Source organism: Prionailurus bengalensis, chromosome C2 (assembly GCF_016509475.1).
Source record: "Prionailurus bengalensis isolate Pbe53 chromosome C2, Fcat_Pben_1.1_paternal_pri, whole genome shotgun sequence".
Lineage (NCBI taxonomy): Eukaryota > Metazoa > Chordata > Mammalia > Carnivora > Felidae > Prionailurus > Prionailurus bengalensis.
In genome coordinates, this window is record NC_057350.1 from 14,436,777 (window position 1) to 14,452,222 (window position 15,446).

At 37.1% G+C, this 15,446-nt stretch overlaps 1 protein-coding gene across 1 annotated transcript; it reads right to left on the reverse strand.

Annotated features, from left to right (window-relative positions):
• Positions 1–12,796: 12,796 nt before the first annotated feature.
• LOC122492301 (keratin-associated protein 6-5-like) lies at positions 12,797–13,400 on the reverse strand. Its single transcript, XM_043596014.1, has one exon. It carries the CDS (start codon positions 13,362–13,364, stop codon positions 13,113–13,115), a length of 252 nt encoding a protein of 83 aa, XP_043451949.1. The 5' UTR covers positions 13,365–13,400; the 3' UTR covers positions 12,797–13,112.
• Between the last annotated feature and the right edge of the window lie 2,046 nt (positions 13,401–15,446).

Genomic DNA, 15,446 nt, shown 5'->3' on the forward strand with positions numbered 1-15,446 from the left:
ATTTCTATAGTTCCAAACCTTCTATTGTTATCGAGTCTGTTTTGGAGAGTTTTCTTTAGCTGATCATTAAAGGTAGGTGCTAACGACAAATTGTCTTCGCTATCCTTCCATTGTGAATGCCAGAAGGATATTTCTGCCAGATGTAAATTTGACAGTTGATTCTTTTTTCTTTTAGTATTGGAAAATTTTTGTGTCATTTCTTTTTAGCCTCCATGGTTTCAGATAAGAAATTTGCTGTCATTTAAAGTGGTTTTTCCCAATGTGTCTTCACATTGAGAAATAATGATATTTTAAAATTCTTTTTTAGTTTTACTCTCTTTGTTATCTTCTGGGACTCTGATGATACTAGTGGTAGCTTTTTTATTATTATCCCACAAGTCCAGGAGGCTCTGTTTATTTGTTTGTTTGGACTATTTTCTCCATATTCAGATTAAGTAAATTCTATTGTTCTTCCCTCAAGTTTATTGATTCTATAGTTTGTCATTTCCACTTTACTGTTAAACTCAGTGAGTTTTATTTTGGTTATTGCATTTTTCAGTTCTATAATTTTCATTTGGCTCTTTTTAGAATGTCTTTTTGCTTAGATTTCCTACTTTTATTTTTTCATTTCAAGAGCATTTTTAATTTGCTTCTTGAAGCAACTTTATGATGGTTGTATTAAAATTCTTATCAGTACTGTGAACAAATCCTTGTTAGATCATCCCAATATCTGACTGATGCTGATGTTGGCATCTGTTCTCTTTTCTCATTCAAATTGTGATTTTTCTGTTTCTTAGTGTAGTGAATAATTTTTAAATTATGTTCTGAATATTTGGGATAGCATAAGACTTGAATCCTATTTCATCTCTCTCTCTCTCTCTCTCTCTCTCTGTCTCTTTGAAGCAAGTTGTTCTCTTGTGAGGTAGCAAGGGTTGGATGTGTGGGTTTATTTAGCTTCCTCTTGCATCACTGAAACCATTCTGGCTAATGTGAACTGCTCACTCACAATGCAGATGGGTGGAGTAAAAGTTTAGTATCCACCTCTGTCTTGCTGACACCTTCTGGTGAAAATGGGGTGCTTAATTGCACTCTGCCTCATTGCCTCCGAGTGGGGGATATAAGCCCAACTTCCCAGTGGGCCCTGTTGATATTGTGGTCACTGCAAGTAATCTATTTTTTACTTATTATATCTGTATACATAACCATCTCAGTGCTGGTTTGATGAGTGACAAACTGTAGCAGCAACACGGATCCCACTGTTGAGAAGCTCTCCAGTTTTTCGATGTCACATTCTGCAGAGAATATAAAAAAATTAGGATTCTGGAGATTGATGAAAATAAATAGATCTTATCCATCGTATGTTTTTAAGTGACAGTGTGGAAACAGAATGATAAATTTTGCATAATTGTTACCATCTTTAATGCATCCCTTTAATATTTAATATTTTTTATTTAAAAAAATTTAATGGTTATTTATTTTTGAGAGAGAGGGAGTGTGAGTGGGGAAGGGGCAGAGAGAGAGAGGGAGACAGAGAATCAGAAGCAGACTCTGAGCTGTCAGTGCAAAGCCCAACATGGGGCTTGAACTCCAAACCGTGAGATCATGACCTGAGCCAAAGTCAGATGCTCAACCAACTGAGCCACCCAGGCGGCCCCATTTAATAAATGTTTATAAAGTGACTACTTTATACAATGCTTGGTGTATATATACTTGGTGACCATTTTTCTGCGTGCTGAATGATAAGATTTACTCTTTCATCTCTTTATATAATCTTTTTCTACAGTCATACCATGAGAACATGACAATTACAAAAGACCATTAGATAAATATCTATCTTGGGTATTTATGGAATGAAGTTATTTTGACATATTCATAATTTTGTGTGAAATTTTGAAATACAATATAAATGAAATAAAAAATGAATGCCGTTTAATGACAAAAAGATGCATTTCACTTACATCACATCAAATGGAATTGTTTCCAGAAGTTGGATCTATAGGAAAGGTAGCCTCAGTGGAAAAATATTAGGCTTGGTCAAACCAAAATAGGAAGTGTATACAAAAGGACAGCAATAAATGGTTCAATCCAAATGTGTAGTGTCAGGAAAAGGCTAAGAACAGAGACATCATAATAGAATCATGGAAAATTAGGTTACCATTATAGAAAGTATTATTAAGTAATTAAAATAATTGTTAGTTACAATTTTAGCTAATGAAGATAAGGTCTTAGTGTGATCAAGGTGATGATGATAGTAAGTGGCTGTAGATATACCTGAACGCACAATTTACATTAGTGGTGCCTAGGAAGAAATGAGAGTCATATCTTTCTGACATTTCATCACTTTGGAAATGCAAATAACACAGTTTATTCAACCCTAGTCACCAAATTCTAATGGAGACAAAGACAGGTAAATGACAATAAAGGAAACTAAGAGTAGATGGGGGGTGGGGGAGAAGGGAAAGTGGGTGATGGACAGGGAGGAGGGCACTTGTTGGGATGAGCACTGGGTGTTGTATGGAAACCAATTTGACAATAAATTGTATTAAGAAAGAAAATAAAGGAATATTGGCAATGAAAGATGTTGATTTTAAAATGAAGGTAAACTTTTTCTTCCTATGAAAGCTATTGGAATAAGCTGTGCACTGAACTAAAATGGAAGTATAAATTACGAGGAAAAAAGTTCCATAAATCCTAACATGTTTCAAATGATTTTAATCAACCAAGGTGAAAAATGCCACATTTGAACCTTACTCCTCCCTCCCACCATTCCTGTAGGCTGAGATTGGGTCGGCCACTATTTGACGAGAGAATGGAGTTCTATGTGAAGAGTTATAAAAACCTAGTCATTTACAGGAGGAGGAGTTCAAAAACCTAAGTGGCTCTAGAAGTTCCTCAGTAGAATCCACAGGACCAGAATCTTCCACAATAAGATGGGTGGCAGAAGCTATATCCATGTCCATTATAGTCACAGCCCAAGTGGCCATAGCCATAACCCATGCCACATTAGTACTTGCTGTGGAAGCACACAGTATAAGGAGTGGATGGTTCAGTTGTGAAACAAACAGTGCCTCAGGTTGAATGTAAACATCTGCCTCAGCCTTTTATACACCCTCAGTAGTGGGTGGAGAGGACCACAGGCAGTGTTCACTGCATATTTCACACTAATTTTCTTCAGAAAAATTTTAAAGTCTCTTAATCTGTAAGGTAAAATGAAGCCTTCATAAGTAAGATTACTTTGCTACAACGTTAGAATTCCTGTTGTCAAATCATGTGGCTTTTAGAAGAGGCATTTTTTTTTTCAGCAAAAGAAAACAAGTCATTCAATTAAAAGTGAGCAAAGGACCTGACCAGACACTTCACAAAGAAGATAGACGGATGACAGAGAAGCACACAAAAGGATGTTCAGCATCATATGTCATTAGAGAATTGCAAATTAAAACACTGAGATACTGTTATACACCTTTTAGAGTGACTAAAATCCAAAACACTGACACCACCAAATGTTGGCAAGAATGTGGAGCAATAGGAACTCTCATTCATTGCTAGTGGGAATGCAAAATGTTACAGTCACTTTGGAAGACAGTTTGGCATCTTCTTACAAAACTAAACAGATGTCTCACCATGCTACCCAGTAACTGTGCACCTTGCCATTTATTCAAGTAAATTGAAACTTATGTCCACACAAAACCCTGTGGACAGTTGTTTATTTCAACTTTATTCATAATTGTCAAAATATGCAAGCAACCAAGACGTCCTTCAGTGGGTAAATGGATAAGCAAACTGTGGTACATCCATGCAATGGATATTATTCAGTGAAAAAATGAAATGACCTGTCAAGCCACTTGAAAACATGGAGCAACCTTAAATGTGTATTGCTAAGTGAAAGACAATCTGCATAAGCTACATACAGAATGATTCCAACAATATGACAAGGGCAAAATATGACAGAGCCAATGAAAAGATCAGCGGTTGCCAGGATAATGGGGGAATGAGAGAGGGATGAAAATGTGAAGCACTGGAGATTTTTAGGAGGGTGAAGCTACTCGATACTGTAATGGTGGGTACAGGTTATTACACATTTGTCTACACCCACTGAATATAAAACACAATGTACACTAAACTATGGTCTTTAGTTAATAATAATGTGTCAATATTGACTCATCAGTTCTGACAAATGTATCCCACTAATGCAAAAAACAATTAATAATGGAAGACACTCATGACAAAAGGGTAAGGGTACATATGGGAACTTTCTGTACTTTCTGCACAGCTTTTTTGTACATCTAAAACTGATCAAATCAGTCTATTACTTTTTTTTAAAGATGTGGTTGTTTATTTTTCAAAGACTTTGCTTACTCTGGATTTGGCTAGTTGATAAATATTACCAAATTACTTGGGATGATACAGAGCACACAAACATTCCTCTATATTTGTGTTTTTTGTTTTGGATATCAGTTCTACTCAACTGTGGATTTCAGGAGTCCTTATATTTACACAATTCTATTATATAGTCTAAAGTTTTATATTGTATTTGCTGGATGAGTGAATACCTTGAAAGGGAAATTACTTGATGCTGAAAGTCTGCCAACTTTCTTCATCTGTTCTCAGATGAAAATATGTCTTGTCTACTAGATCCTGTTTTCTACAGAGTACTTTCAGTGGACTGACAACATATTTTTACGATTTTTAATAAAAAAAACCTTATTCATGTATATTGTATAACATCCATACTATGAATAAATCAAAAAGGTAGAACTTGATGAATTTTCAAAGTGCACATAGCTGCTTAATCAGTACTTACATCCAAAAATCACATATCACTAATATCCCAGATGACTCCCTGTATGTCCATTTCCATTTAGTACAAGCCTTTAAGTGTAACCATTCCTGATATCCAAAACTATGGATTTGTGGCCAACTTTTGAACCTTACACAAATGGAATCACACAAAGTGGATTATTTTATTTGGCTTCTTTCTTTCTTTTTTTTTTTTTTTTTAATTTTTTTTTCAAGTTTATTTTTGGGACAGAGAGAGACAGAGCATGAACGGGGGAGGGGCAGAGAGAGAGGGAGACACAGAATCGGACACAGGCTCCAGGCTCTGAGCCATCAGCCCAGAGCTTGACGCGGGGCTCAAACTCCTGGACCGCGAGATCGTGACCTGGCTGAAGTCGGACGCTTAACCGACTGCGCCACCCAGGCGCCCCTATTTGGCTTCTTTCAATCTGTATTTTTTGTTGTTAGAGTCATGCTTTTTGTTTTTTGTGTTAATTCTTAGTGCTGTATAAAATTTCAATGTACAAATACACCACAATTTCTTTATTCATACTCTTAATGGTCACTTGTCTTGTTTCAACCTTTTAACAAGATTTTACAAATAGTGTTGCCACAGACAATCTTGTTCATGTCTCTTGGTACACTTATGTGTGTATCTAAGATATGTTAGTTGTTCCCATAATAATGTTGCATTTAAAAGCCCTCAAATCTCAGTGTCATATGACATTAACATTTATGCCTCACTTATGTGTTTGTGAGTCTGCTGGGGTTCAGCCAATATAATGTAGATTTGGTTCAAGTTGTGGGTTGGCTTCGAGCCTTCTTCATGTATCTTCCTTGGACTGGCAGCTACTGGAGGCATCCTCCCCCGGGGAAAAGGCTAGAGTACAACAGGGAAAGCTCAGACATGCACGCTCCAGGGCTATATGGCAGCATCCCTCTGGTCAATGAAAATAACATGGTGAAGCCCAAAGGCAGTGATCAGAGAAATACACTCTGTCCACAGTAGATCCAGACCAAATGACACTGGCTGCTGTACCCAAAGGGGAAGGGATGCATACTCCTGCCCTAAAACTAAGAGGGAAGAGAACATATTCTGCTGAAGAATGATTTAACCGAGGGATCCATAAATTCCTGCCCACCATTTGTTTTACTGGAAAACATCCATCCATTTATGTATGGTCTGTGGCTGTTTTCATGCTACAGTGACAGAACTGAGTAGTGGAGACACAGACCATATGGCCTACAAAATCTAAAATATTTTACTATTTACAGAAAAAGTTTGCCTACTTCTGATTAATCTATCAAAATAGACATACCAATTAGGTATATACTCAGAATCAGAATTGCTGAGTTACAGATGCTGCTACCAAATAGTTTTCCAAAGTTCTACCTTTGCCCCTGCAGTTTGTCCATTATTACTACACTCTGTATCTTCATCTTGTTTGCAGCATCAATGAATTACTACCAACTATTGCAATATGTTACTTCTTTCTTAAGTCTAGGGCCTTAGAGCTAACAATTTTTATGAGCCAGTCTTCTATGGAATATGTGTAACATATCTCATTGTCTATATATTGAAACCTCCAGAGAAATTATCATTATTTGTGCACAATGAATGTTCACATGTATTTTTGTATTCATTTCATGCTTTTGTGAATGTCCACATTTCGGTCAGGATCTCTTTCTTTCGGCCTGAGCAACTCTACTGTTACTTACAATTAATACTTGAGAAAAATAAATTGTCTCACTATTTTATCATTCAGAAACGTTTATCTTTATTTTTGGAAGAAACATTTGATGATATGAGATTCTAGGTTGATAGTTATCTGCAACCTATTCTTCCTTCAAATGTTATTGTATTTTCCTTTGGCTTCCTTTGCTTCTGTTGAGGAGTTTACTTACGGTTATTCTTTGTAGGTAATATCAGTTTTCTCTAGCTGCTCTGATTTGAGCTTCACATTTAATTTTTAGCTCTGGGGTCGTGCCTAGATGTATTTTATTTTATTTTGTTTTATTTTGTTTTATTTTGTTTTATTTTGCTTTATTTTATTTATTTTATTTTATTTTTGTTTAGTTTAGTTTTTACTTTAGTTTGTATTAAAATTCCAGTTAGCCAACTTACCGTGTAATATTAGTTTCAGGTGTACAATATAGTGAGTCAAACTTCCATACCACACCTGGTACTCCTCACAGCAAGTGCCCTCCTTGGTCCCCATCACCTATTTCCTCAATCCCTCCACCCACCTCCCCTCTGGTAACCACCAGTTTGTTGTCTAAAGAGTCTGTTTCTTGGTTTGCATCTCTCTCTCTCTCTCTGTCTCTTTTATCCTTTGCTCACTTGTTTTGTTTCTTAAATTCCACATATGGGTGAATCATTTATTTTATTTATTTATTTTTATTTTTATTTAAAAAAAATTTTTTTTTTCAACGTTTATTTATTTTTGGGACAGAGAGAGACAGAGCATGAATGGGGGAGGGGCAGAGAGAGAGGGAGACACAGAATCGGAAACAGGCTCCAGGCTCTGAGCCATCAGCCCAGAGCCCGACGCGGGGCTCGAACTCACGGACCGCGAGATCGTGACCTGGCTGAAGTCGGACGCTCAACCGACTGCGCCACCCAGGCGCCCCTATTTATTTATTTTTAAATAAGCTCTTCATTGTACTTAATGTTTTCAGTTTGAGTTTCCCTAGTAAAACAACTGCCTCAAGGGTGTAAGATAAATTTGATTCTGGGGAAATTTAATATGTATAAGGTATACATTTGATAAAGGCCAGACCCCTAGGTAAAAAAATGAAATAAGCTCATATTAATTTGAAACTGAGAAAATATTTCATGGTTTTCATAAGTCTATTTTGCCATACATATCTAGTTTTTCCAAATACTTAGAATAAATTGGTGTATTTTGCAGTATTTTTCAGACACAATGTTGGTAATATTACTAGCAGGATTTATTATTAGTGCTGATATTTTAAATTTGATACTCATTCTTTAGGCAAAATGTTTTTTTTTTTAAAAAAACTGAAAAACATTTAGCAGAAGTAGAGCTTTTGCTGATATAATCCAACCATAGGTGTTACCAAAACCACAAAACATACGGATACATACATGTTTTAATGTCCTGATGTGAAATACAACTCTTGTAAAAACTCGTTATTTTTAAAGCTTAGATAAGGACATAAGCCAACAGAGATGATAAAAGAGATTATAGAGATGTACATAAAAACAGGCTTCATATGAATGCTGTTGGAAAGAATTGATATTTTTACTCTTCAATATTAGTCACATAATGACCACAAAAGAGAACTTTGGCTCTCTCATGCTCTGTTTCACCATACTCCCACCCCAACCTTATACACATGTGAATAATCATACACAAACACACAAACATACAAGCTAAACTGATGGAGATAATTTAGTATAAATGTCACAAGGCAATATTTGCAATGAAATAAAGTTTATTTAAACATACATGTTTTAAAGGGGCACCTGGATGGCTCGGTCAGTTAAGTGTCTGACTTCAGCTCAGGTCATGATCTCACGGTTTGTGATTTCGAGCCCCACATTGGGCTCTGAGCTGACAGCTGAGAGTCTGGAGCCTGCTTTGGGTTCTGTGTCTCCCTCTCTCTCTGCCCCTCCACCGTTCACACTCTATCTCTCTCTCTCTCAAAAATAAACATTAAAAAATAAAAAAACCACATGTTTTCAAGTAAAATTGATAACCCAACAATTAAATTTTATATCACATTATAAAGGTAATATCACATCAAAGGAAATCCTTTCCTATAAACTGTGATAGAATCTAATTGATAATGATGAATCAAAACAGGCATGCTGAATTTTCTTTATTTATCTCAGATAGTTTAATACAGAGTCAGTATTTTTGAAGGCATTTTAAAATTTTTCATGTCAGGGAAACATGAAGAGAATGCAAATGAAATAGAGTGATGTAGCCAATAGACGAAAAATTCCTCAGTAGAAGCCATGGGACCAGTATCTTCCATAGCACAACGGGCGGCAGCAGCCATAACCATAGCCACCATAGCCACGGCCATAGCCACAGCCCAGGCCACCATAGCCACAGCCCAGGCCACCATAATAGTTGCCGTAGTAACACATGGTGTCAGGAGTGGAAGGTTCAGTTGAGGAGCAGGAGGTAGGTGTCTTTAATATGAATGCCTCCATCTGCCAAGGGCCTTTTATACACCCTCAGTGGTGGTGGAGAAAACCACAGGCAGCAGAGTGGCCAACATCTCACTAATTTGCTTCCTACAACATCATGAATATTTTGATTTGTTGGCAAAACATGGCCCTCATAACAGATAATTTTACCCTTATGTCAGGACTCCTCCATGAATTTATGGGCCTTTAAAATGAAACTCTATTCTATTTTCAAGGCTATGTTTCACTGTATATTTATTTAGTTGCATAAATGTGGCCTGATTATGTGGTATGATGCAAAACCTGAAAATAGGCATCCCATTGTTTGGTTTTCATTCCATTCCTCTTTAAGAATTTTAAAACGAGCCTTGTCTGGAGGAACACGCTTCCTGAATCTTTCACATAAAGGATGGTAGAATATATATTCATTCTACCCTTATAAAATATCCAATCTACTCTTACAAAAAACACTTCCTTCCAACTCAATATGGCTACTCTTTGGTTACGTTACTGGCAATATGCTGGCAGGTACTATCACATATGGACATATTTGGCATTTATTTATCAACCTACCCTTGAGTATGTGCTGCCTTGATCTTTCCAGAAAATGTATGACCATTTATGGGCAGAAACTGTCTATGCTTTATGCTTCCTTGTGTCATCACATATGGAGGTGCTGTAGATGTACCTGCAAACCACATGAAGGTTAAGCTTGGTACTCCATCCTAAGCTAATGTTTTTTCTAACAGGGCTCATTTTTGCTCTTACAGAATGCCCTGGATTTGCAGTAGTGATGTGTCCTAAATGATGTGTGGGAAGTATGAGAGGTGAAAAGAGTTTTGTGTTCATTCTTCATTCCCTCAGTTTTTGGCTGATTGATGAAGAGTTGGTGGAGATAGAAATCCCCAATCATGGAAAGACTAACTGACCACACAGCAGACACTAGGCTCCAGGCTTTTTTCCCCCTTTATTTTCTTTCTTTCTTTCAACATTTCAATGAGAATTAAAATATAATTTTAATTTAAATATGCTTTACAGAAAAGAAATTTAGATCTATTTAAGAGTACGGTTTTCTCCCACTATCTGAAAATAGAACAATGTTCCTATGAAACCTTTCCCAGAGTGGAATGGCATAAAGTGAAGAAACAGTTACTGTTCATTTATATGAAAAAAAAATTGAGCATTCCCAGACTCAAAAAAAAGAACCTTGTAAGGCTTTGGTGATACTTTAGGACACATCTTGCTAACAGATGCACAAAATAAATCAGGAGGAAGCACGATGCTCACAAACACAGTTCAGGTCTCTGAGGGTGATGCTACGATGCATAGTTCTTGGGAAGGGAGCAGGCAGGGTGTGTGTGGGGGTGGGCACCACTCTCACAGCTTGGGGTGCTCGCTGTTTCTATAATGACTTCCTGCAAAGCCAACACTGAATGCTATTTTCACTTTTTGCCCTTTTTGACAAAAGCGAGAACCCCTTTTGGATTTCTTTTGGTTAGAGGAAACAGGTGCAAGTCTAAGTTTCTTGGTAAAAGCCAGGTGTCCTAATGCAAACTTTTGAAAAGCTACCTGCATACCCAAGTGAGTTTTGACAACAAGATTAATATAACTTTTATGTCTTCACTGTATGTAAAGTTATTGGGAGATTTTGTTAAGAAGTTTCCTGACTTTATCGTTGTCGAGCCCGATTTTTCTCTGACCCCATAAACACTGCTTCCAACACTGAGAGTAGTGATGGGTGTACAGATGGGATGAAGAACACGGCTTTCCCTCGGGCTACTGGTTTAGATTCTATACAGCTTTAGAGAAAAAAAAATCACACAGGTTTTTCAGCCTCTTTCAACCATTCAATTGTTACTTATCTGTTACTAACCATGGGCCGGCCATTTTTAAGACATTGTGTCATGTGACAGCTTTTATTGTTCCTGTGTCTCCTCATATCACTGCTCTCATTCACAGCATGAGATGTCAGAAGTGGTAAAAAGACATTAGAGAAACTTCCAGTATTGTGAAGAAAACAAATAAAATAAGTTCAGTTTCTTCTGGAATCATTACTTTTCTTCGTTGGGTGAAACATGTGTCTGGCGTTATGCTTAATGCACATCTCTTCACAGCATTAAGGTAGATTTTCCGGTATCAAAATGACCCGTGGCACCTGTTAGTCAAGCAGAATTTCATTGGTAGGATTCACTTTTCAAATGAAATGGTGGCCACACGTTTTTGGTGGGTTTTTTTTTGAGCAAAATGTAGCAATTTTTGAAAATAAAGTAGAAAATCCATTTAATCAAAATGATCTTTGCCTGACCGATATCGTATTCCATAAACCTCTGTTGTCTCTTCACCATTTCCCGATGTCATGAGGCTTCTTAAGAAAAAAGAAATATTCGTTCACTTTGGACATTGTAAATGCCGAGCTGAATGAAGAGAGGGGGGAGTATGAAGGGAGATGGTGGTGACTCAGTGCGTGGAAGACTGTGGTGGTGAGGTGGTGAGCAGTGAGAGGGTCCCTCTTGAAGGATCTATCAAACATCAGGCTGTCGGCAGCCACCAAGCATGGAATTTTTCATGAACTATTTTATGGATAACATGTAGAATATAACCAGAAGCCTGTGTGGTGTGGGGAGCAAATGATCTCTTTCTTGAGGCACAGTTTTAAGTAATTCGGCTAAGACTCAGGGTATCAGGAAAGAGACAAAGGCAGGGGTTGTTAAATGTAGTGATAGGAAGAAGAACGGCTTCGGTAGGCAAAAGTATCACTTATCTGGCATGAGTAATTTCATAGTCTGATCAGATGTGGTAGTAGCTGCCGAATCCCATGGAAGCCTGGATGACATATGTCCTTTGATAAGAAGAACTCATGTTCAGATCCCTGAATTTGTAGACATATCAAAACTTCAGAGACAGCCAAAGACAGTCTGTTCTCTCCTCTCTGTTTCTGCCTTCTTTTCTCTGTTTGTCTCTCATTTCTCTCTCTCTCTCTATTCTTTTCTCTCACACACGTACGCACATATATACACCGAGAAAAGCAAAAATGATGGGACATTTTAATGTAAATGCAATGCAGCAATATTTACAGCCATAGGTCATTATTAAACATAAACTTGATCTCTCCCATGATGTGAAGAAGCATGATGCTAATACAACATAAAAGTAAAACTTTTCTGTAAATTATAAGTCATCCCATTGATTTTGGCTGATTGAAATGGGCATGCTGAATGTGAATTATTTTTTCCCCAATAGTCAGGAATGAGGTTGGCATTTCTGACATGAATAGGAAAAGCTGGGTGAGGAAACACAAGAAATGAGTCCAATAAGTGGCATAGCAATCTATTTTATTTAAAGATAATTCAGCTTGGCAGTATCTTGGCTGAACAAAATGATCAATAGTACATCATGTCTATCAGAGTTCTAGGAGGATTGGGCACAAGAACATGGCTGCTCGAGTTCCTGTGGTTCTCAGCTGCTGCATGCAGATTCCCTAAGGCATTCCCATCATACACAATGTCATCATCTGGACAATAAGAGCCTGGTAATGGGCATGTGTATACATGGGCGTAGCTCCAATTTCTCTCACATTGCCAATCAAAACTTAATAGAATTTGTTAGAAATTACATGGTTTGCTATGTCCCATCCTTAAAGCCAGTGATATTCCATCACTTAGGGAATATTTATTGAGCATTCCCTATATGCCAGTCACTTTTAAGGAAATGGATTATATTACTTCTATAATAGTGATTATGACTTCTCATATGACCTTCCCCCCACCCCATTTATAGCATTAAGATGTAGCAAGTTGCAAAGCCAGTTGAAAACATTAATCCTCCCAAAGCAATATTAAATCGAATTATTTCAACACACACACACATAAATGCAACAAGTATTTTCAATGAGATAAATGTTTATTAAAATTACTACATACTTTTCTCACATATCATTGTTGATCAAAAATGAGGGAAATTTGATAGGCAATACAATATCAAAGGAAAAGCTTTTAAAAACTACGAAACATTCCATGTGATTTCAATGAGTTCAGATAAGTTTTGCAGAATCCAACCTATTTTATTTTGTCTTTTTAGATGTCTTAGGATGATGTTGACATTCAGAGGAGAAAATGGAATTATTCATAGGAAGAATCATGGAAGCAGATTCAGGAAGCTGGAGGAGAATAAAAAGTTGAGTTTCTCTGGAAGCTTCTCAGTAGAAACATCTTCTGCAGCAAGATGGGCGGTTGGAGCCATACCCGAAGCCTCCACAGGCATAGCCCACGCCATTGTAGCCACATCCATAGCCACCATAGCCACAGCCCAGGCCACCGAAGCCACATCCATAGCCGCCATAGCCACAGCCGCCATAGCCACAGCTGCCATAGCCATAGCCGCCATAGCCACAGCCCAGGCCACCATAGCCATAACCTAGACCTCCATAGTAGTTGCCGTAGTAGGACATGGTTTCAGGAGTAGAGGATATTGTTGGAGCAGGGAATCCGTTTCTGTCAGTTTGAACATCACTGTCTGGACAGGTCCTTTTTATACGTATCTTCAGTGGGCGGGACTTGTTGATCACATATTTCCTACTAATTTACATTACTACACTTCCTGAGTCCTTGCCTCATTAGACAAGGTGAGGCCCTTGTGCGAGCAGGATGACTTTGCTGTTGAGTCAGCTTCCCTGCAATCAAATCCTGTGCCTTTGATGTGTTTTTCTTATTCTCTTTTTAAGACCCTTGCTCACCTTTTATTTATTTAGGTTAAAATATTTGAAAGAATTTTTATCGAGGTGAGTCATTGACAAGGTTCTAAAATGTTGATTTTTAGAATTCTGTCGTTACTTCTAATATTTTACGCAAGGGTCTTCCATAATGTGGAAAATAACCTTCTTAAAAATAGAGCTTTCTCAGCAGAGTCAGGTAAGCTTTTCATGTTTATTATTCATTTTAATAAGTAAGTTTCATGTGGGCATAAAAGTATCTTGAGCTGTGTTTTGGAGCTTTATAAACATATCCTCAGGATCTAATATCTGTCAGTATTCCACCATCAGTCTTCTCTCCTTGTATACTCTTTGTAGTTATTGTTATTTGTGCTGAATATTTTTAAACAAATCTAAGACAAGTAATATTTCTCTTACAAGTACTTCAGTGTGTATCCTGATCACAAAATGAGGTTCCTGGTAGTCGTGGCCATAGGTACAAGCCCTCTACTTTGCACCTGCTACTGTAGTCATCTTCCCCTCTGAGCCCAATGTGACAAAAATTTGAATATCAATTGGACAAACGAGAATCATTTGGGCATTGAGGCTCTGGAGGGAGATAAATGTGTACACATCTGAACAGCCATGCATTTTCACATGCTGTTAATTTTTAAAGTAGACTCAATTTTTTTAAAATATAATTTACTGTCAAGTTGGCCAACACACAATGTATACAGTGTGCTCTTGGTTGTGGGGGGGCAGATTCCCGTGATTCTTTGCTTACATACAACGCCCAGTGCTCATTCCAACAAATGCCCTCCTCAATGCCCATCACCCATTTTCCCGTCTCCCCTGCTACACCCCCCCATCAACCCTCAGTTTGTTCTCTGTATTTAAGAGTCTCGTATGGTTTGCCTTCCTCCCACTCTGTAACTATTTTTTCCTCTTCCCTTCCCCCATGGTCTTCTGTTGTTTCTCAGGTTCCACTTATGAGTGAAAACATATGATATCTGTCTTTCTCTGACTTATTTCACTTAGTATAATACCCTCCAGTTCCATCCACATTGTTGCAAATGGCAGGATTTCATTTTTCATTGCCAAGTAGTAGACTCTTAATTTGAAAGCATTTTAAAAGTCCCATAAAACATTGACAAAGATTTATCAGCTTTATTCGTTCATTCATTTATTTTTTATTTATTCATGAAACCACCAAATAAAAATCAGAGACAAAACCAAAACTCAAATCTGTAATACCTCCAGGCCCTGTCTTAGGTGCTGGAACCATGTGGATTCTATCAGTGGTATTGTTTACTTAGTGTTATTTGATTTTCCTCTCGTAACATAGGCTGTGGTATTTTTATAAAGCTGAGAAAATTCTATTATACAAGATGGATACATCAAAATATTTTACATACTGAGAAAAATGACTTCTAATACTCTATAGCAAATCATAAATGTCCTTATTTCATCGTATGATCCAGTTTTAAAAATTAATTAGTATAAATTTGAAATTCTCAAAAAGTTGCTTGGCCATCTATGTTGTTCTTAAGGAATTTATGCACAAACAACATGTAGATATTTCATATCGATAAAGTGGTGAAAATTTGTGAAATTTGTAATTTCAAACAAAAATCAAAATGATACAGAATGTTAAATCAGAATAAGTTTTCAACACACTGCTGTTAAAATTCCATTATTCTATTTTTTTTTCTAATAGGGTCTGGTGGAAATTTGTATTTAATATAAAAATAAATTTTGATATCCTCAAAACAGAAGTTGGAGATATGAAATTCAAAATCACTGTTCCATGAAAGCACTGATTTAATGTCTTATGCTTGATGT